At 35.5% G+C, this 20,281-nt stretch overlaps 2 protein-coding genes across 2 annotated transcripts; both read left to right on the top strand.

Moving 5' to 3' along the window:
- Nucleotides 1-117: 117 nt before the first annotated feature.
- LOC146131945 (protein mono-ADP-ribosyltransferase PARP14-like) lies at nt 118-7,539 on the top strand. Its single transcript, XM_083397292.1, has 8 exons — nt 118-273; nt 803-921; nt 1,298-1,455; nt 2,636-2,828; nt 3,887-4,007; nt 4,604-4,740; nt 5,606-5,783; nt 6,607-7,539. Exons 1-8 carry the CDS (start codon nt 165-167, stop codon nt 6,903-6,905), a joined length of 1,314 nt encoding a protein of 437 aa, XP_083253418.1. The 5' UTR covers nt 118-164; the 3' UTR covers nt 6,906-7,539.
- Nucleotides 7,540-9,002: 1,463 nt separating this feature from the next.
- LOC146131944 (uncharacterized) lies at nt 9,003-20,039 on the top strand. Its single transcript, XM_083396953.1, has 15 exons — nt 9,003-9,035; nt 9,345-9,429; nt 9,568-9,611; nt 10,876-10,909; nt 11,514-11,619; nt 11,738-11,787; nt 12,340-12,464; nt 12,728-12,780; nt 13,379-13,915; nt 15,257-15,388; nt 16,081-16,116; nt 16,352-16,439; nt 16,777-16,948; nt 18,024-18,151; nt 19,173-20,039. Exons 3-15 carry the CDS (start codon nt 9,580-9,582, stop codon nt 19,237-19,239), a joined length of 1,560 nt encoding a protein of 519 aa, XP_083253079.1. The 5' UTR covers nt 9,003-9,035; nt 9,345-9,429; nt 9,568-9,579; the 3' UTR covers nt 19,240-20,039.
- Nucleotides 20,040-20,281: the final 242 nt, after the last annotated feature.

Below are 20,281 nucleotides of genomic sequence, written 5' to 3'. Positions count from 1 at the left end.
GTTAATTTTCTTTCTATGGCTTAAAACGAAATACGAAATAAACTATCCTGATAAAAAAGGCGATGTACGTCCCACTGTTGTAATTCAATTTGTGATTTGAAAATTGCAACCCAGGTGGCATCGGTTTTGACAAAAACACTGTTGCATCTGCATTTGTCGAAGCAATGGAGGAATTCAATACTCAAGCAATTTCCTCTGTGAAAAGCATCAGAGTTGTCGTCTACGATGCAACCCTCCTTCATACTTTCTTGCAGCATATCATTTATACGAAAAGTAAATCAAGAACTTTGTTTTTCCAATACTCATATGTTTATGTTATAAAAATCCTAAAACTGTTTATTTATTAAAACAGAAAAACATAAAATAATTTCTTAAAATCTTTCAGAAATATATATTACGCCTACAAGGCATCGTCAGTTTCTTAATTCGAATGATTTTAAGAAATTATTTTATGTTTTATCTGTTTTAATAAACAAACAGTTTTAAGATCTTTGGATACGAAGACAAGAATCTTTTCACATTTTATTGTCCGCGGGAGATCCTTACTTTTCGTTTCAGCTTATAAAAATCTTATGTTGATATTGGCCTGATTCGAATTTATTTGCCTGATTCGAAATTTATTTTTATGTCTATTCACTTAAAAAGCAATAAATTGTAAGTTTGCAAAAATACTGCCTAAAGGCAAAAACATATCAATAGATTTCAAGGGAACATTTATTTATTTCTTGTTAGATTTTTAAGCGACTATACCAAACAAATCTTGGGACTTTGTCAGCTAACATCTCATGTATTTCTTGCATAGATTTTATCGCCAGTGGAGAAATGAATTTGCGAATGGCTGAATCACAACTCAACAAAAACATCACCAGAGGTGTAAAGATTGCCATGCTTCATTGCAAATACAACTTCCAACTTCCACAGGTAGAACTTCCTATGTGTTGTTTTATTTAGTCTATTATTTGTTGTAGCTCATTTTTATTTTTACAACATGGCAGTATAGTTGTTAACAAATACTTGTATAAATGGTAAAAAAATGCATTTTTGACCAGGTTTTCATTAAAATAATTTCATAAGCAAACGCATGATTAAAAAACATACTAAATAATTTATTAAAAACATTTTATGTATCGTAGAATTTAAATAACTTTTGGGTTAAAATCATCGTAACAATTGTGTTTTTGCTTACACAAATTTATCACAGAAAAACCAAAATGAAATTTAAAACAATCACTTCGCTTACTCCTGCTTTTTCGATATTCTTATCGCACTCCAACTAAAATACCTTCAATTTTTGCAGCTGGAAAACTTTCTTTACAACAGAGCAATGGAGTCCTTGTCATCCGAAGAATTTTGCCACGAGGCCCTTGCCAGGTTTGGAAATCACGAATGGGTTGACATCTACCGAAAGGCAACAACGGAAAATGTGCAATTAACGCAAAGCAGTTGCGTAGATCGGTAAGACAATTAAATTTTTAACTGAACCTTACAAAAACATATGTTGGCCTACATGGATTAAAGTACATGCAGGACATTTGTGGCTATAGACGTCAGGGGCGAATCCATAGGGAGCACGTGGCCACTGGCCATGGCGTCTCATACGTATTTTTTTTGCATATTTAAGTTAAAAAATATCCATTACGCTTTTTCTATGTCTTGTAGCCTACTTTAAGAGTTTTTTTATACCAAAGTAGCATCTCATCACACCATCAAAAGTGAAATTTTTAGCGACCAAAAAAAAACAATACACATTTTTTTATTTGAAAAAAAAGAATTTTTTTTTTTCGAATCGAAACTGTGGTCTGCGACCACTACACAGGTGGTCTGTGACGATATGACAAGAAATTAAAAAGTCACACATATGTGTTGTACAGTACGTACCCTTTCGAAAATAATTGCCGCAGTTATTCACAACTTAATGATTTCAAAAGCTTTTGCTATCCAATCGTAAATATTACTTGTTGCGCCTTCGTTGTAATCAAAAAGTTGTTTACGAAAAGTGATGGTGTTCTTCGACTGTGACGTAATAATATATTCTTATCGCCATTCGAAAAAATCCATGTTCGGACTTTCCGTGGCCTCTGACTTACGAGTTTGCCTTTCACCAAAAACGCCTAGAACTAATGATTTATGCAAAAAGAAGCAATCGCATTCGTCCCATTGATGTTGTCAGTTTTGTAAATAAATAAATCGTTTTTTTTTGCTTTGTATTGCGGTCCGCGAAAAAAACAGATTCACAAATAGTGGTCCGTGGTCCAAATAAGTTTGGGAAATCCTGGCCTATGGAATGAGACAGCTCTCCAACCTAAAAATTGAACAAAACAAACGAACTGTCCAGTGTTCGTAAGGTCACCCTTTTATGTCGTCACGTTTAGACGTAACTTTATGACGTCACGACATTGGATTTGCTTAGATATGTTTATTGTTTGGAAAAATATTCCCAGGGCGTAGCGAAAGACCGTTAGGTCATCAAAGTCAGCCGCTCCATGTTATGACGCAATTCTTTTATGTTATTTCTGAAAAAAAAAACCTTGGTCTCCCCAAACGCTAACAAACACGGACAATTTAATTCTCAAAAAAAAAACGATTTCCAAATCCCAACCCGGTTAAAAATCTCCGTCTTAAACCTATTATACAGAAAGAGCAAGGTTTTGCTTCTTGGCATGCCAGAAGGTGTTGGCAGAATGAAAGAATTCATGAAAGAGCTCGTCTTCGAGTTTCAGCAGAGCGAACTGAGTGCTGCTAAGTTGGTCTGGCAGTGGTCGGCCACCCAAGAAAACTTCAGGAACTTTTCTCCCAGAATCAGCAGCGCCATTGAGGCCGCAAGCAAGGTGAGATTTTCATCTATTGCAGCGGTTCTTAACCGTTTTCCTGCCGTCGCCCGGAAAGAAACTTTATGGTTTTAATACAAATGACAAAGCCAATACAGAAGTACATTCGTTTCGAAGGTTCAAAATGCTTCCCGCTTCTGTATGGGCTTCGCTATTTTTAAAAGGTCTTACTATAACCCATTATGCAAGTTTATGTATTTTTTTTATTTTTTGTAACTTGTTTTTATGTCCCCCTGATTTAGAGTATGTAATTATCGCCTGCAATCAGTGAATGATCAAACAACACTACAGTGGCGGTATTATTTGCATTTCAATAAAAAAACACTAATCTTTAACAACGCTAAGGCATGATATCACCCTTCAGTGGTCAAAGATCTCATCTCATTATACACTTTAATCGTCAAAATTGCCGAACCCGTTTAGGGGTAATTAACCACTCTACTGGAAAGATTTTTAACCTTAATTAATAGCTGATCAGTACATGCGTTTGTTGTAGGCCATACCAATGCGTAAAATAGTCTATGTCAGTGTTGTAGCGACTAAATTCATTATCTTGACCTAAATCATTCTTTTTCAATGACTTGATTTAAAAAAGTGACGTAGAAATTCACAAAAAATTAAAAACGGCAAAGTCACAGTGACCTAACTTGTCTGGTAAAATTAAAAATAGCTTGTATAACAGTTTTCTAAAAAGTGGTTATTATAGAGCCGTTGCCAAAATGTCTAGGAAGCTCTGAATGTCATAACAAAATGCATCTTCAATATATATTCCAGCGGTTACAGTTATATATTGAATTTAAAATAAAAACTCTTGTTTTAGTACATTTAATTAACTATTCTTTTTATTCTTTTTCTTTTGATACCGATTTCTTTATTGCAGGGTTTTTCGGATCATCACCCGTTTTGGAGTTAAAACAGCATGCACAATTTATTAAATTCACTAAATATATTAAACATATATTACACTCGCTTTCTGCTATAAGTAATGGTCAAAATGAAATACAATCTGGTTGTTCGTTTAACATCCCGAACAGAACCTTGTTATTTTGCCTTAACAGAAAACCGCAAAACAGGTAGAGGTTGAACTTGAAGGCTCCAAATCTCTTATCGACTTTTCGCAACTGACATTTACTTGCAATGGTTTCTGTGGATTTGTACGGCGTAAAATAGTTTCAACAGGTGACAATTTGGCGTTTGTTTTGTGAATGATTTTTTCATCCTTAATGCTGATATGGTAGTAATATACGGCAGTAGTTCCCAAACTATTTTATTCCGTGGCCCAATGTTTTTTTTACAAAAAAGTTTGTGGCCCATCGTTTTTTCACCTGGAGTTATGACTGGTGCATATTAATTACCAAAAGTTTTCCAATATTATAAACATTTTTATTCCTCGATAACATTTGTCTAACGACAAATGTAACTTTGTTAAGTTTCTGATCAGTCTGCTGAAGTTGAACAACTTGCACGCACAGTATTCGCAGTCACAAGACATTTTAGACATGCCGACAACTAAATAGTAAAACAAAATGTGTAGTTGCAGTATTTTCAAAAGCTTTATGGTCCACTTAAAGTAGTCTCGTGGCCCACAGTTTGGGAAACACTGGTATACGGCGTCTTTTCTGTATCATTTACAAAAAAATTGCCCGTTTTCCTTATAAAACAACCTTCCCCTACCACACCTATCAACGTACCCCCAATTGACCCATGGTCCCCAGTATAGTAACCCCTCTTCTAACCAATGCCGTTGCGCTTCTAAAACCCATGTCGCTTTTTAGCTTTGCCGTTGCCGCGCGAATGGTCTGATATGAAGGGGGAGGGTGTGCGGAAAATCGTGCTCAAGGCAACGTCAGCGGAATACCAAAGAGTCAAGCGCCTGGTGTTCGCCAGCAAACCATCTTTGCTCATTACCGAGGTAAGGAATATAAAGCGCATTACGGAGGCCTGTGTTTTTGCACGCCTAACGAAAGCTCAGATTGTCAAGTTAGCAAATTTATTGTGAATCAAATTTCAACGTTGCCGAAGGTTGCAACTTTCGGCACTGCTAACCTACCTGTACCCAGTGATGAAAGTAAGCCAAAAACGTCGTCCTATAATGTTCAGATATATTGTAAGGCTGTCTATTGTCTATTCTGTTAGGTTGACACGAATCCAATGTAGTGACGTGAAGCCATTATAGTTGGCACGTAAAACTTTTGAAGTGGCCGGTTCCAGTTATAAATAAACACACATGTTTGTAAGGCTCAGTTTACTTTAAAAGCGAGAATTCAAATAATAATAAACAGTATATATAATATTATAAACGTTTAAACTGCGACCCAAAATTAATAAATATAGCGACCTATAGCAACGCTTATAATGTTTATAAGAGTTACGGCAACTAAATAAAGCAGCAACGAATAAAGTATTTTTCGAAATGAAATTGATTAAGCAGTAAGATTCAAGATTCAATTTATTTTTGTGCATTTTTGCAAACATTGAAAAACAAAAATAGCGTAAAGAATCACACAATGACAGCGAAGGACCTGATGGTCATCGAGTCGAGCTGCCCATAGACGAAGTGATAAAGATTTTTTTTCAAAAATGCAGTATATTTTATTTGATTGGCCAAAACGGCCCTCGGAATTGCCCAACTGTCTCTCAAGTTAGAAATATGTCTTAAATCTAACAGCAGAAAGAATAGTTTCAGACTCTAAGAGAAAAAGTATAGTTTCAACTCTAATTTCTGAGCGGTCGCCAAAGACACAAGGGTGATTTTTTTTAAACTACTCGTGTAATAGATCGAGCGCATCCAAAACCCGGTCTTGTATCGCCATTACCTCACACAAAAGGAGTCGATAGCGGGTCACGTGACGAGCGGCAACCCGGTTGAGAGGGAATTGTTTCACGGAACTTCGTCCAAAGACGCCACCAAGATTTGCAATCAGGGCTTCGACAAGGGATTTATCGGCAAAAACGGTTAGCAATGTGACTTTTAATGCTGTTGTTGGTAGACTCGGTTCTCATTAGGCGGTTGGCAAGATAGACATCTTCGAAAATAACTGCAAACAAACCTGTATGTTTTGAAAGTGTAGGTAATGAGTTAATTGTTTTATGACGTTTGAGTACCAACAATACATATTAACTTCATGATTATCAAGTTTTTTTGCAACATCTTTTATTCATTTTTAGTTGATTTGATTACGAGTAAGGGCTCGCATTTTTTCCTATTTTAGTGGCAGCATGGGGTTTTATTACGTCATACGTTACGTCAAGTATTACGACATACGTTACGTCATAACGTAACGTTATAGTTCAAATATTCTTAAAGGCAAGCTGCACTTAAGCAAACGGGTGTGCAATTCTTTAAGTTAAGTTAAGTATCCATAATCCTCACACAAAAAGGCTTCGTTTATCACATGCAAAATTTAGATGCAAACAATGCAGTACTTGTCTATAGCAACGATGTGGCCATTAAATAACAGTGATTCAAAAAATAAAAGTAAAGTTACACTGGTATATCTGTTATTATAACGCTTGTCATTAGTTAAATTCGGGTTACCGTAGTTTTCTTTTTTGAAATAAATTTTAGTTGTTTTTAAAAATCATTACAGGTAAAATGTTACAGGTGGTATAGTTGCGCTGCACTAATTTCAATACAATTGGGGAAACTTGAAAGCAAAGGTAGCCTAATTAATAAAATGTACCGCTGCCTTTGCCCCTGTTTTCGATACTCTTTTTTAAATACTTAAATGCAACTTTCTACTAAATAACAACGTTTATTTCACAATTAAACTCGCAGCGACTGCTTTCGGCAACGGCAACTACTTTGCAGTCCACTCAAAGTACGCGATGCTGTTCGCCACGGCCAACCCAAGCGGCCAATCAGAACGCACCATTTTGCTCGCCCAGGTACTGACCGGCGACTTTTGCCAGGGCCGCTCGGGCCTGAAGGCTCCACCGGCCAAACGGTCCTCTTCAAAGAAGGGTCGCTTGTACGACAGCGTGGTAAACGACCCGGCCGAGCCGACCATTTTCGTTGTGTTCAAAGACGCCAGCAGCTATCCTGCCTACTTAATCAAGTTTCTGCCCACTGCCTAAATTGTAGCTGCTTTCTTTTTTTTCACCTGTAAAACTAGCTGAACCCCGCTGCATTTCATCTGACTGCTAATTTTTGTTTTACATTCTTCACTTGTAAATCCTGTGCGGCGATTTTTTTCTCTAGAGGAAGCCACCGGCGTGTTTTATTTAAAGCCGACAAAGATTGTTTGGTGGAATGCTTTGAAATACAAATGGAGCTTAAACGGCCGCGTTAGCTAGCTTTTGCCAATAAAGTTTTTGTTTTTCGCAATTTTTTCCCTCGATGTATTAAAAAATGTGTACTTGCCGTTTAATGTGCTTTGCAATGCTGTCAAAATATAAGTTTATTGTTGCTAATTTGCGTTCACACCTAAAATATAAGGGTGTAAAACAGCAGTATTTTTATGTACTTTTGCTGGTGACAGTTCTACTAAATGCATTTTTTTGGTGTAAAGTAAATAATCGTTTTGTTCCACGGTTTGTATATTCGTTTATTTCTGTTTTTATATAATTACCTTCTTGTTGCACTGCTATCAAAACACCCTTTTAACTTGTTTTTTAAGTTCTTCAATTCGTAAACATTTTCATCTTCAAAGTTCTGCTTTTGTTTATTTACGCTCCTGGTGAGAGATTTTAATAGAATGACCATATTCGAGCTGTCGTTTTTTTTTTTTCGATTGAAACGTGAGAATTGAGAGAAATACTTTTTATATTGTTTTAAGCAGGGAGTCGAACCGTTTGACTTTCCGGTTCAGGTTCGGTTCGGGTTCAAGGATTTTTCGGAATCCAGTTAAGTTCCGGTTTCGGTTTCGAGCAATTTAGAGTTCCGGTTGAGCTCCGGTTCAACCATCGTTATTTCAAAACCGGTTCATAAAGTTCCGGTTTAGATACAATATAATTTGCGTTAAATCTCAAAATGTGGGTCGATAAATGTTGAGAATAATCTTTGAGAAGTCATCTAATCCAAGTTACGTGACTTATTAAAAAAACAGTAACTCATTATTGAAATATCTAAAAAATCAACGATTTTTTCACTCAATATTCATATTTTTTTCATAAAATGGCGTAACTTGACTCTGTAAAATAGAAGTTGTGACGTCATGCAGGAGCGAACCGCTTTTATTTACAGGTTCGGGTTCGGTTAAGGTTCAGGTACTTTCAAATTATTCGGTTCAGTTCCGGTTTGGCTCCTTAAAATCTTATAAAATCCGGTTCAGGTTCGGTTACGGTTCGAAAAAAATTGACTCAAAACCGGTTCATAAAGTTCCGGTTCGGTTCCGGTTCGACTCCCTGGTTTTAAGTGCAATATAAATCAAGCAAATCAGCCTAATTGTGCAGTTATTCTTTTTTTAAATGTTACGCAATTTTTTATATGAATCCCCTGTTTGCTTATACCTTGAAATTTTTATTCAATATCCTATTATATCAACCTGTAACTGGAATTTGGAAAATTTAAACAAAATATTTTTCGACTGTATGACTTTATTCAACTGTCGTTAGATGGCGTAGCAAACATAATTATTTAAATACCTGATCTGAAATAGTTCAATATTGAACTGGAGCGATATTTAAAGTATTGATTTATTACGTTAAGTTAAAAAGAGAAGATTATAACTTTTATGTTCAGAAAGTAATAACTAATAACTACTATTTTTCGGAGAAAACACAAAAAACATCGTATAAAATATTTGAAAGTTGAAATAAGGTAAAATCAATGAGACAACATAGTATAACTGATTAAACATATCCAAAATAAGCTACGGTCGTTTAAAACATTTTGGGGAATGTAAAACATATGTAACCCTTAATAGTTGTTATTGCAAAATATTTCTTTTATTTTTTGGGGGATAAATACATTTACGTATTTGTGGTTTTGCTGCAGTAATTGCGGACAATTAATTCTTCTCACGAATATACTTACTGTGAGCAAATTTTAATGCCTACTTGTAGAAGTTGGATAAATATTTATTATGGAATATTCAGGTGATATCGCATTATTTAACCTCTTTGATTTAACCGTCAAAAATAAAAAGTTTTTGTACTTGTTGTGGTTAATTTCAGCTGTGACTGATATCTATGAATTTGCGGTCGTTTGTGGTTCTTCTGTTAACAAATCAATGGACGAAGTAGCAGCGAAAATGGGCGCGTTTTGTAAGTTTTTTTCATTATTTTTAGGTTACTTGTATTCGTATATTGTCTTTTACAATTATCCTGAATGTACGTTGCCACCAGTAGTTTTAAATTCATTTCATTTTATCCCCGCGGCACTTTACTTTGACGAATGTGAGACTCCACTGTTTTACAGTAATATAAAAAAAGGAAAACTTTTTAAATCATTTAAAAGTCCACCACGGTTGCAAATAAATATCAAGTGTTTTGTATTTTATAAATTCTTTATTGCTTTTTTTTCTTCAGTTTAAACTCGCTTTACCTAGTAATAGCTTTTACCTTTTTTCACAGTTTGAAATTTGCCTGTGGTAAGTTTCATTTCAAGATGACCAGAAATGCAATTTCAATCAAAAGTCTGTCTCTGTAAGCTGTCAAGGTGATTGTACAATCAGTTTTTTATTTTTTTGTGTATTATGATTTGGGCAATTATTCATTAAATATAATTTTACGCCCAACATTAAATTTGTTAATATTAGGTAATTTCGCCAATATTACAGTACATTTTCAAAAACAGACACGACTGGACATGTACGGAAGAAACTTATCGCAAGTTGAAGGGTAAGTTGAACATTAGTCAAAACTTCATGTCATATTATAAATTGTTTATTTTAGTTTCAATCATAATTATTTCCAAAAATACACATTTATAGGTTGAAATGCAATATGCCACTGTGGAAAGAATGGCAAGTAGTGCACCCGCAAGTTTTTTTCAACCTTTTAAAAGTGCACCCCGAAAAAAAACAAGTCTGTAAAAGGCTTGTGCGGCATGCGTTTACAGTCCAATGTATGCAATACAGAGTGCATCGTGAAAATTATAAAGTGCACCCAGAAATTTGAAAGTGCACTTTTTTACTATTGTTGCACCCGGTCACCTGGATTTTTACGGCCGAGCACCTGTGAGATCTTGTCAAGATCTGCCGTACTTTCCAGACCGGGACAATGTGTTGGCATATTAATTTTTTATAAAGTTTGAAGGCTTCATTTTTCAATGGTTATTTGGCTGTCGCACACCAGCTAGACTGAAGCCATGCATTTCATAGAAAATCACAATAAAATTTGTTCATTTGCAAAAACTCATGCCCTGCTTACAGTTTAGGTGGTAGTTAAATTACAGCTGTGCAAATTTAGGAGTAACATGTTTACAGGAGCCTAATTTTCAGAATTTACTTCATCACAACCACACAATTTTAAGCTATAAGCCACTTCTTCACATAGTATTCAAACTTTTCAAACTAAGTCACTGAAATAAAACAAGGTTGAATCATTGCATGATCCTAGTTTTTTTTATGAAAATACATATTTAAAGATGATTCATTCTATTTAGTTTTTTTTTTGCCCCTAATTTTTCTCATTGTTACACAATTGATAATAACAAAATATTGTAAGGCTTTAGAAAAAGATGTGTGCAAATTAATATATTGTAAAACAAAGTATTTTTATAGAGTGGGGGGAAGACTTGGATAAATAAACTGATCACAACACACATTATTAAAATGTATCTAAAAATCCTAACCCAAATATCTGCGTTGTTCTTTTGTAACTGAGAAAATTCTGCTATGGTTGTGCGCTGTTTTATACTTCATAGAGTGTATATCTCCTTGTTTCCTTCGTTTCTACAATATATACATATATACTCAGAAACATTGCCTTCTCAGTTCTTACTATGTTAAAAATGAATAAAGATATATTTGAAAATAATTCTGTTTGGGCTTTAATATTAATATTCTTACTAACACCTCCAACCATTATGCTCCCAATGTGTTACATTGAGTAATGCAAAAAAATATTTGTGTTAAGTATTATTTTAAATTTTTTTTTACAGATATGATCCAAGTTCCAAGTCCACTTTGCAGCAGGTATAATTTTAAATGTGCTTAGGATTTCACGGAAATCATTTACCACTGACTATAATGATTTTGTTTTTTTAAATAATGTTTACCGTCTTTGAACACTCTTCCAGATGTACCGTTAGCTCAGGGGTTCTCAAACTGGGGTCCATGGATCCCTCGGTGGTCCGTAAATTAGTTTTAGGGGGTCCATGAAGGCCTAATTGAAATATTAGTGTATATTTAAAAAGTAAGCATTTTTTCAAAGACCGCAGTTTAATTGAAAACAAAACGGTTTTGCACTGACTGTATTTAGACTCCATTTCACTTTCACATTTTTTAGACCGAAATCAACAAATTTATGAAGTTTATTTGTATTGTGACCTCAATTTGTGACGTCATTTTTTGATCATTTTTGCCTATCTTGTTCCACGCGACGTCAAAAAAAGTTTTAGGGGTCCGCAGTAAAAAAAGTTTAAAAACCCCTGCATTAGCTGCAGTGTAGCCACTTAATTCATATGACCGAAGTTGGTTGGCTTAAAATAGATATAAAGTTATTGTTAAGTTTATACTACATGTACTAAAATAAAATATATCTGTTTTTTATCAAAGTTTATGTTCATTAATGTTGCAGCACATGGCGATGAGTGGAAACCGTCATTCTGGCTCGCATGGCAAAGATAGAGAATCAAGAAAATCGGAATCTTTTCACAAATCAAAACAAACACACAATTCAAAAAGTATGTGAAATGTTTTAACTGTTAATAGAAAAACAATTTCTGCAGTCTTTTAAGAAACTTTGTAAAGCCTTTTTTTCTGATAACTAAGTATTTTACATTGTTTTTTTATTATATTTAGGCTCCACAAACCATGTCACAAAATCATCAGACCGCTCGAAGCATCAAAAGGTTTGTAAGGTGCACTACTTCTTCTTATGTGCTTTTTCCTAAATTTGAAAATTTAATTTTATTGGTAGCGAACGTAAAATGTTTTCATAAATTCCAAAGGCTAACAAATGTTAAACTAACCTTGATTTAAGCAATAGGTTTGGTAAATATAACAAATTTTTCAACTTTCTGAAATGTACACAAAAATTTGTAGAAACCCAGCACTCAGATTTGAAGCTCCCGACCTAGGACAAACCAGGACTGTCATTCTGCCGACTTAGCTATGTTGGTTCTTGGGTTAAGCAACCTGAGAAAAAACTGAAACAACAGCCTGTATCCAGATCTATTTTAACGGCTCATTAAATGGGTTCTCTATTCCAATAGATTTAACTTTAAACTTAATTCTTGTGAATAAAATCATTTCGGGCCCTGACAAGCTGACCCAACATTATATTTAGTCGTTAGCTAGTACCCTAAAAAGTGACTCATACAAGTTAAACATGTGTGTGTAAGCCAGTTTAAAGTTCTATGAGAAAATGTGTGATTTAACCTGTATGTATGACCCACTATTAGGTGCAAGGAGGCCTACGTTCCTGTGGCAACTGGTCGGAGCATGTAAGCTCATCTGGTAAAACCTATTACTACAACAAGGTTTCCGAGAAGTCTCAGTGGGAAAAACCAGACGAATGGAATGAAAGGTTAGTTGGATAAACTGATAATTAATTTCATTTAATTTAGTTTTGTATGTACTTTTTTTTTACGAAAGTTGTTCACTGTAGTAGCCACCATTGCAGCCAAAATTATGTTGTTTCATTGTATTTTAATTTGTTGCCTAGTTATTTGTTTTGCCGTATACCTGCACATTTGTTCAGATGATATTGAAATCAGGAAGCAGCTGACTTTGCCGCTGAACCGAACACGATATTTTAAACTGGTGATAAATGACTAATATTTTTTTCAGCGAAGCAGTTGATCTCAAACCTAGAGACAAGTCAAAGTCTTCCTTAGAAAAAGGTAACTTACTTGCAACTTCAAAAGTGATGACTGCTATATTTTCTAAAGATTTGCTTTTTTAAGTATTCTGAATTTATTTTGTAGCCATTTTTTAAATATACTTTGGCTACTAAAATTTTTATGGCACCCCAAAACAAAAATATACTTGTTGTCATTGTACTTTTACATAGTGGACCTTTAATGGCTCTTAAAAAAGTATTTGGGCCACAATGAAAGAAGTTTGCCAACCCCAATGTTTAAGGGTGACCGTTTTACTGGATTGTAGAATCTTGTTTTTCAAGTACCTTTCATTTTGATGACATAAAAACAAATATATAGTTTGATTAATAAAATATCTAGTCTCTAGCTTCAGTTTTGAACTGTGTGTATATTATCTGAACCGGAAAGAAATTTAGTGTTGTAACAAGCGGTTCACTGGTTCAAAATTAATAATTTATTCAATGTTTTAATTTAATTTGTTATTGTAGACCTTTTTTAATACACTTTCAGGCCAAGTTAAGTAGAGTCGAAGTTTCCACATCGCTTGTTTAAATTTATAATTCATCAAATGTTTTAATTCAAATGTTTTATTGTAAACCTATTTTTAATATGCCTTCAGGCCAAGTTAAGTTGAGTCGAAGTTCCTCACATTCGCAATCGTCATCATCCAGCAAAAACCAATCAAGCGGACACAGCAACTCGGAGATCGACAAGGACTATCGAAGTAGTCGCGGCAAGGATTTCTTTGACCGAGACTACAGGACCAAAGTGGCCTCCACGGCCGACCGGGACTACCGAGGCGACATCGATTATCGGGATGTCGCTAACTTGCGAGTCGAGCAAAAGGACAGCGCTAGGCGGCAGATAACAAACACCGACAAAGACTACCGGTCGCACGCTGCCGCTCCGGCAGCTGTAGCGTCTCGGACTCAATCGTCAGCATCGTTAAATCATGCTGCCACGACCGTCGGGAGCAATGGTCAAGTTTTGGGCGCAGTTAAGACAGAGGCATATGTACCATCCACTGGAGAGTACTATGACTATTCCAACTGGGACGGCAGCAAGCCGCCGCCTTTGGTTGAGGTCAACGGCACTCCGCACTCCTTGGACAATGTTCAGCTGTCACAGAATTCGGTGGATTCTGAAAAAGGTTGTTGTAAGTTTGTTTTTTTGTTTAGATGTTTTATCGAAATACCCAGCATTATTATGGGCTGTAGGCTGTTGTGTAGATTATTTTAGGATATGTTTCGCCTCTCATTAAGCAACTTAGTTGTGTTGAATAGAGCATAATACTCTTTCAACCAAGCAGTACAGCACTACCATAGGCGTAAAACTTTTGAAATTTAAGGGCGTTATTTTCTAGACAGTGCAAAATTGCTTTTTAGTTTAACATCTTTTGCCTATTATCACTCAACCAATTTCACACAAAAAACATAGTTTGGGATTCTATGGCATTCTGTCTATATGGTAATTCAGGAAAGTTTTAAACAGTTTTGGTTAACTAAGACTGTGATAGAAAAATTAATTTGTACGTTTATTGATAGCAGGGTCGAATTCCAGGGCGTTTTGACGCCCTATGAGAAATCCAGGGCGCCTAAAAAACGCTCTGCACACCCACATTCGGCGCCCATGAGCACCTACTACAGGTCTACTCTACTGTGATTCACAAACATAAATAATGACCAAACGCTTCAAACAATAATGTCAAATGAGGTCGAAATTCATACCACGCAATGTTTATTACTTAAAAATATATACAATGTAGATTCATTGCCTCAAGTTAAGAATATTTTTTTACAAGAATTTCCCACTTTATCCATGCTTGTAATAAGCCAGCTCTTTCATCAGTTTTTCTCAACGTTTTCGCAGTGGCCCAGACATTATGCTTAAGTGTAAAATCGAGCTATGACTATTCAATTTTCTCATTAAACTTTAGCATTAAAACATTTGAATGTAATTAAGATTAGACATGTCTTTTGTATTACTTTTTGTATTACCAATTTTTTCAAGTTTTGAAGATACCTTGTCAATGTCCAGGCCCAATAATAATAAATGTTACCAAATAAGTTTTTGGTTGTGAGTTGTGACCAATAAGCTGAGAATTGTTTGTTTTTTTGGTAAAAATTCTTAAAACAATTACCTGATATTTATGTAAATCTTCTGACTTAATCAAAATATTTAACTACAGAACCCAGATTCTTCAGTAGTTTTTTAACCATTTGTTGTTATATTTTGTTGAACCATAGCAGTTGACTTTAAAAAAATGCTTTGTTATAATTACGATCACGGCAATTTTTAAGCCCAGAACACTAATAGCAATAGATGTTGCATATGAAAAGTTTAACCTAAAATCATCATTTTTTTAGCAATACTCAATTACTCATATATTTCATCAAAATTATCTTTGTATAGATTCATTGTTTATTCTTTCTTGTACATTACTAATTACTTTAAACTACCGATTTTAGTCATTCATGTATTCAATTATTATTTTCAGTAGTGCCTAGTGATGAGCATTCAAATTCATCGGCGAAGTACTCCGAGTCTGCCACCACTGCCTTCGTGCGTACGCTTTCTAATGTCCTCTCTTCGAGCAGCTCAAATGAAACCAAGGGCAACTTGGAAAATGGTATGAGTTTTTACATATTCTCTGCATGTTTTGTTAGAAATATATTAGGCTTCAATTCATAAATACAGATGCATACTGTAATATTAGCCAAAAATACTATACACCGAATAATTATATCATATCCTATTAGATGTTTCCTTTTTTAATTGTTTTGAGATCATCATATCATTCAAATAGATGTGAACATTTTTTTTAATTGGTATATAACTATATATATACACAGTGTTTTTTTAAGGTGTTTTGGGGGACCGAAACTGTCCCCCAAATTTCTCCAGCGGTTTCCCAAATTTTGGACTTGCAACTTTTTGGTATTTAAATGAAACACTTGCGGTCTCCTAAAACTACTTAGCGGTCACCCAAACCAAACCTTAAAAAAAAACCTGTATATACATACAAACTTACATTGTGAATTAAAAAATGTTAATACTGATTAATGATACATTACATGGGAAACCAAATTAACCCAATGTAATTTTTTCATAGGGTATCATTGAAAGTAAACAAGTCAAAAATAGTGTACCCAAACTTCTAAAACTTACATTAGTTGTCTTTTTGATATGTGTGTTGGACTCGACCTCGACTGACCAGATCATATTTCAGTGGCAATAAATTTGACTTGAATAATATGCTTTTTAATAGGGCTAATGTTATCAAAAAATTGTGCCTGTTTTAACATTATTTTGTTTATTTAGCTCTTCAGTTGCTGTTAAACGCTGCCAAGAGCAAAGGTAATTATAAATCTGGTATATTATTTACTAGTGATGTTTTTTATTACCTATTTGATTGTAGAATGCAGCTTGAATGAAGCACATAATATATAATGCAGACAGTTTTATAGTATAGCACAATACTAGAAAAAGAACAATGACTGCTGTAATATTAAATCCATTAAAATCCAGTCAGTTTTCAATAAAAGGTTTTATACATTTAATTGTAAAAATGTTGCTTCATGTTTCTTTTCAGCTACTGCACAATCTGAAGAAAACAACTCCTTATCCAACGGTGACAGCACTGGACAACCCCCTAGCAAGAGGTTATGCACCGAAGAAAGGTTAGTCAATAGTTTGTTATGGGACCTTAGAGGCGCTCTAGTGAGGTCTCAGATACCCTCAAAGCAAGGTGCTAGAAAGTCCTTAAAAAAGCATTACTTTGTAATCTGATATGCATAATAGGTGATATTTTGGTGAAAACGGTGGTTGTATTATCTGTTACGAAATGTCTTAATTACCTAATTACTGTGACAAAATAACGAAACTAATTAAAAACTATATGTTAGGCAAGACCAATATTATAATATCATATTTCTGTAAAAACAAATCTTGGTTAATACATATATAAAACTCTAATTAACTTAGCCTTTCAATTGCTAATTTTGCAAAATAACACAGCAGGGGAACTTCTGTCGATCAACAACCAATGGAAATAAATGACCTTGAGGCGACCTCTAGTGTCAAAACGATGGTGCCGGAGTTTTTCCAGCTGACTGCGCTGCAGCACGTGTTCGACCCTGAAACTCTGGCGCACGTCAAAAACTGGCCGACTGAACATTGTGAAAAACAGGTGCGGCAGTGGCTAAGAATTGACTCTAGACACAAACACCCTATTGTCAGGTTAATTATTGTTTTAAACCTGGGGTTTCCAACCTTTTCTGGCTCATGCCACCCCTCCAGAATACCTAATAGATTGTGGTACCCCCACTAGCATTTTCCTTCAGTGCTATACTGTAATGGTATAATTAACAAAACTGAAACAACACACATCACTATACACAAAGGTAGGAAAGTAATATGTATGATTTTTTTAGTTTAAGCGCACACAAACATTGGTATCCATAGGATTACCAATCGAGAGAAAATCAGCTTGTTAAGGAATTCCTTATATCTCTCGGCACTCAAAGAGTCATGAGCATTACAAATGACACGCCAGGTTGCTCAGCGAACCGGTTAAGAACCATTGTCTTAACCCAATAGCGGCATAATGTTTTTGTGATCTTTAAGTACAGTATAATTAATTGTAAAGTTTTTAATCTACTTAGAATACTTGTATTAGTGATAAATTTATTAAAACATACAGTAATGTAATGTAGTGTGTACTGCTCACTTCATGATACTCTATGAAGGACTGCTACAATCTTATTATCTAATAAAGGCTTCAGTCAGATTTATTAGTAAAATCTATTTAACTGTATTTTTTTTTGTCCAAAATTGTCAACAAAATTTTAGTGATTTTAAACAGAATTTAATATTTTAAACAGAATTTGGAGCTCCAGTACCAAGCATTTTTAGTATTATTTTGAGAGCCCGAGCCATTTTTAAAATTTGTGAAACTGAAGCTAGGAAATTTTTATTTGCACTCAGCTAGGAAGAATTTTAATTGGCTTAAATTTAAACTTCTAAACAATTAAGTGTGGCAAATCTAACTTATTTAATCAGTGCTGAAGCAAAACGTAGCCTTGGGTGTGTCTTGGTTAATGGCTCCAGATCCGGGGCCATTGGTTAAGTGTTTCATGCCTATGGAGCTGGAGCCAATGCTACTGTGACTCGATTTTAGCACCGATTTTCGCCTTAAACAACGGGTATTTGTATTCGAATAAAATACCAAGTTTTATCCAAATTAACCTTAATTTGACTTCCAGTCCCAGCGCCTGGCAGAGGATTACCACCGCTTCATGGCCGAACACGTCCTCGATTTAAACGCACAGCTGAAGCAGGCAAGATCACAAGTGCGCAATTCAGAGATACTGTCCACACTGCAGGAGCAACGGTGAGAACATTTTTCACGCAATTTTTTGACTTGAATCGTATACGAGAGTAGGCAAATTATGACGTCTATCGTTTTTTTCGGTATGTGTTTTTGCGGATGTTTTTTTAGGTGATGTTTGTGTGAGAAAGTCAAAATCAAATACATCGTAGAATGTTATACGTATAGCGTAGTAGGTAGTACTAAACTTCCGAAAATGCCACCTACGTTTTGGTATTTTTTATTTCTGTGTAGGTTGTTACAAAAATAAACACCTTCCTTACTACACCTATGTCAGGTATTCAGTTGACTCCAATGCAGTCAGTTTCACTAGCTTTGCCAGATGGGTAAAGTTTATTTAACTGAAGTGCACCAGTGGCTACAAAAAGTTGCTAATTTTGTTCTCGTCAAAGTACTATGGTGCTATTGTTATTGCTTACAAAAACAGCCTGTAGCACTATTGGTAGAGCGGCGGTCCCGCTATAACCGAGATCGTGAGTTCGAACCTTACCAAAGGTTTTCTTGAAATCGCCTTCGCTTGCACGGCTATTCGTATTAGGCCGACTGATGTTGGTAATTGCTAATCTGTAGGCATTGATGAACTTTGGTTGTCTTTACTCCTTTTTCCTTTTAACCGCATCGCGGGGTCTTTACCATTCTGGCCACAGTATAGGCACTAGGCAGCCTTAACAAAAGGGATGTGGAATTGGACAGGGGTACTCGAATGAGTTGGTTTATTTGGCTGAATTCGGACTAGGCACTCGCGTCTAACCGACTCCGACATGTTCAGTGGCATGTTTAGAATCTATAAGACCGTTGTTAGACCCCTTTTTAAGTTGCAAAATACCCTAGTTTTATCACTGATTAACAGTCGTTTCGGTTGTTATAAAAGATGCGTAAAGTCTACACAGTTGACATTTTAGGGCCCACAGAGAACTTTCTCAGCTTGTTTTTTTCCCGCGACTAAAAATACGCTGTCCACCCCTGTCTTAAACCGACTATCCCTGCTTCCAATATCTAAATTTTTCTCCAATCCCACCACCAGGATCCTGTACATCCGCCAACAAATGAAGGACCTCGACCGCGTTACGGCAACCGCTCCATTTACGTGAGGTCACGAGGTCACCGTCACGCCCTGCCGCCCGTCTGTCACGTGACCTCGCAGCAGAACCCAGATTCGCACCAAGGAGAAAGAAAAAAGAGCCGGTCAGACTAGAGTTGTTTTCTGACGATTTTTAGCGGACCGCGGACTAAAAGACGGAACCGAGCAGGAAATGCGGACTCGGCACTCGAGGGTTGCAAAATGCGGAATAGGAAAGCCAAAAAAATACCTTTTCGGTGCCATTTCGTTTTACACCTGCCTAATGTACTGTGTATGATGATTTAGTGCCTAGGTTGTTCCCATAAAAACCTAACTTTGTCACATTTACCGTATTTTGACCTCTACAAAGCTGCAGTTCTCCGCCACGTGCGTTTGACTGTTAAAATAACTTGTTGTACTGTTAATCGATGTTGGCCTCTGACGCTGACAAAATATGTCTTTTGTTTTAATTGTAGCGCCCCTTTGTTTATTGGTTAACGCAACAACCCTGGGCTCCTCAAAACATGACATAATTTTTTGTCGCAAAATCATAACTAAAATAAAACGAATGTTCCACTTTTTAACAGTAGACTTCGCAACTACATAAGTTTTACTTTTTTCCAGTAATAATTAAAAAAAAAACGGCAACACACGAAAAAAGCTTCTTGTGGTTTTAACTAAAGGTGTAATACATCTACTTCAAAATTAAGTAACTGATTTCGCATTTCTTTCATATCTTTGAAACTACTATTGCGATTCGAGACCTTTTCGTAACCTAACGGCCATAATTTAAGCTTGAAAGTACTATAATCGAACGAAATTGATTGTAGCGCAGTTGTTAACTCGTTGCACGGTTTGTTTTTTTTGTATTAATCGGAACTTTCCCTCAACTAAACTAACTACCCTGGTGCTGTATTCGTTGCCGCATTCAAACCGGCTTGGGCCAAAAAAATATATTTCTCTTGCGTTTACTTTATAGAGGAAACGTTACATCTCACTTAAAAAGACGTACGCGATCTATGGTTGTTATTTCCTTTTTTTGAACAGCGTTGTCTAATACATATATGCAAAAA

Source organism: Ascidiella aspersa, chromosome 9 (genome assembly GCF_963924565.1).
Source record: "Ascidiella aspersa chromosome 9, kaAscAspe10.2, whole genome shotgun sequence".
In the NCBI taxonomy this organism is placed as follows: domain Eukaryota; kingdom Metazoa; phylum Chordata; class Ascidiacea; order Phlebobranchia; family Ascidiidae; genus Ascidiella; species Ascidiella aspersa.
The sequence above is the reverse complement of the archived record's forward strand: the minus strand, read 5'-3'. Positions and strand labels throughout refer to the sequence as shown.

Coding starts and splice junctions, on each gene's coding strand:
- LOC146131945 (XM_083397292.1), top strand. CDS start 165: ATGGAGGAATTCAATACTCAAGCAATTTCCTCTGTGAAAAGCATCAGA. Junction 274..802: donor GCATATCATTTATACGAAAA/GTAAATCAAGAA, acceptor TTTCTTGCATAG/ATTTTATCGCCAGTGGAGAA. Junction 2,829..3,886: donor CCATTGAGGCCGCAAGCAAG/GTGAGATTTTCA, acceptor TTGCCTTAACAG/AAAACCGCAAAACAGGTAGA.
- LOC146131944 (XM_083396953.1), top strand. CDS start 9,580: ATGTACGGAAGAAACTTATCGCAAGTTGAAGG. Junction 9,612..10,875: donor AACTTATCGCAAGTTGAAGG/GTAAGTTGAACA, acceptor TTTTTTTTACAG/ATATGATCCAAGTTCCAAGT. Junction 13,916..15,256: donor GGATTCTGAAAAAGGTTGTT/GTAAGTTTGTTT, acceptor TATTATTTTCAG/TAGTGCCTAGTGATGAGCAT.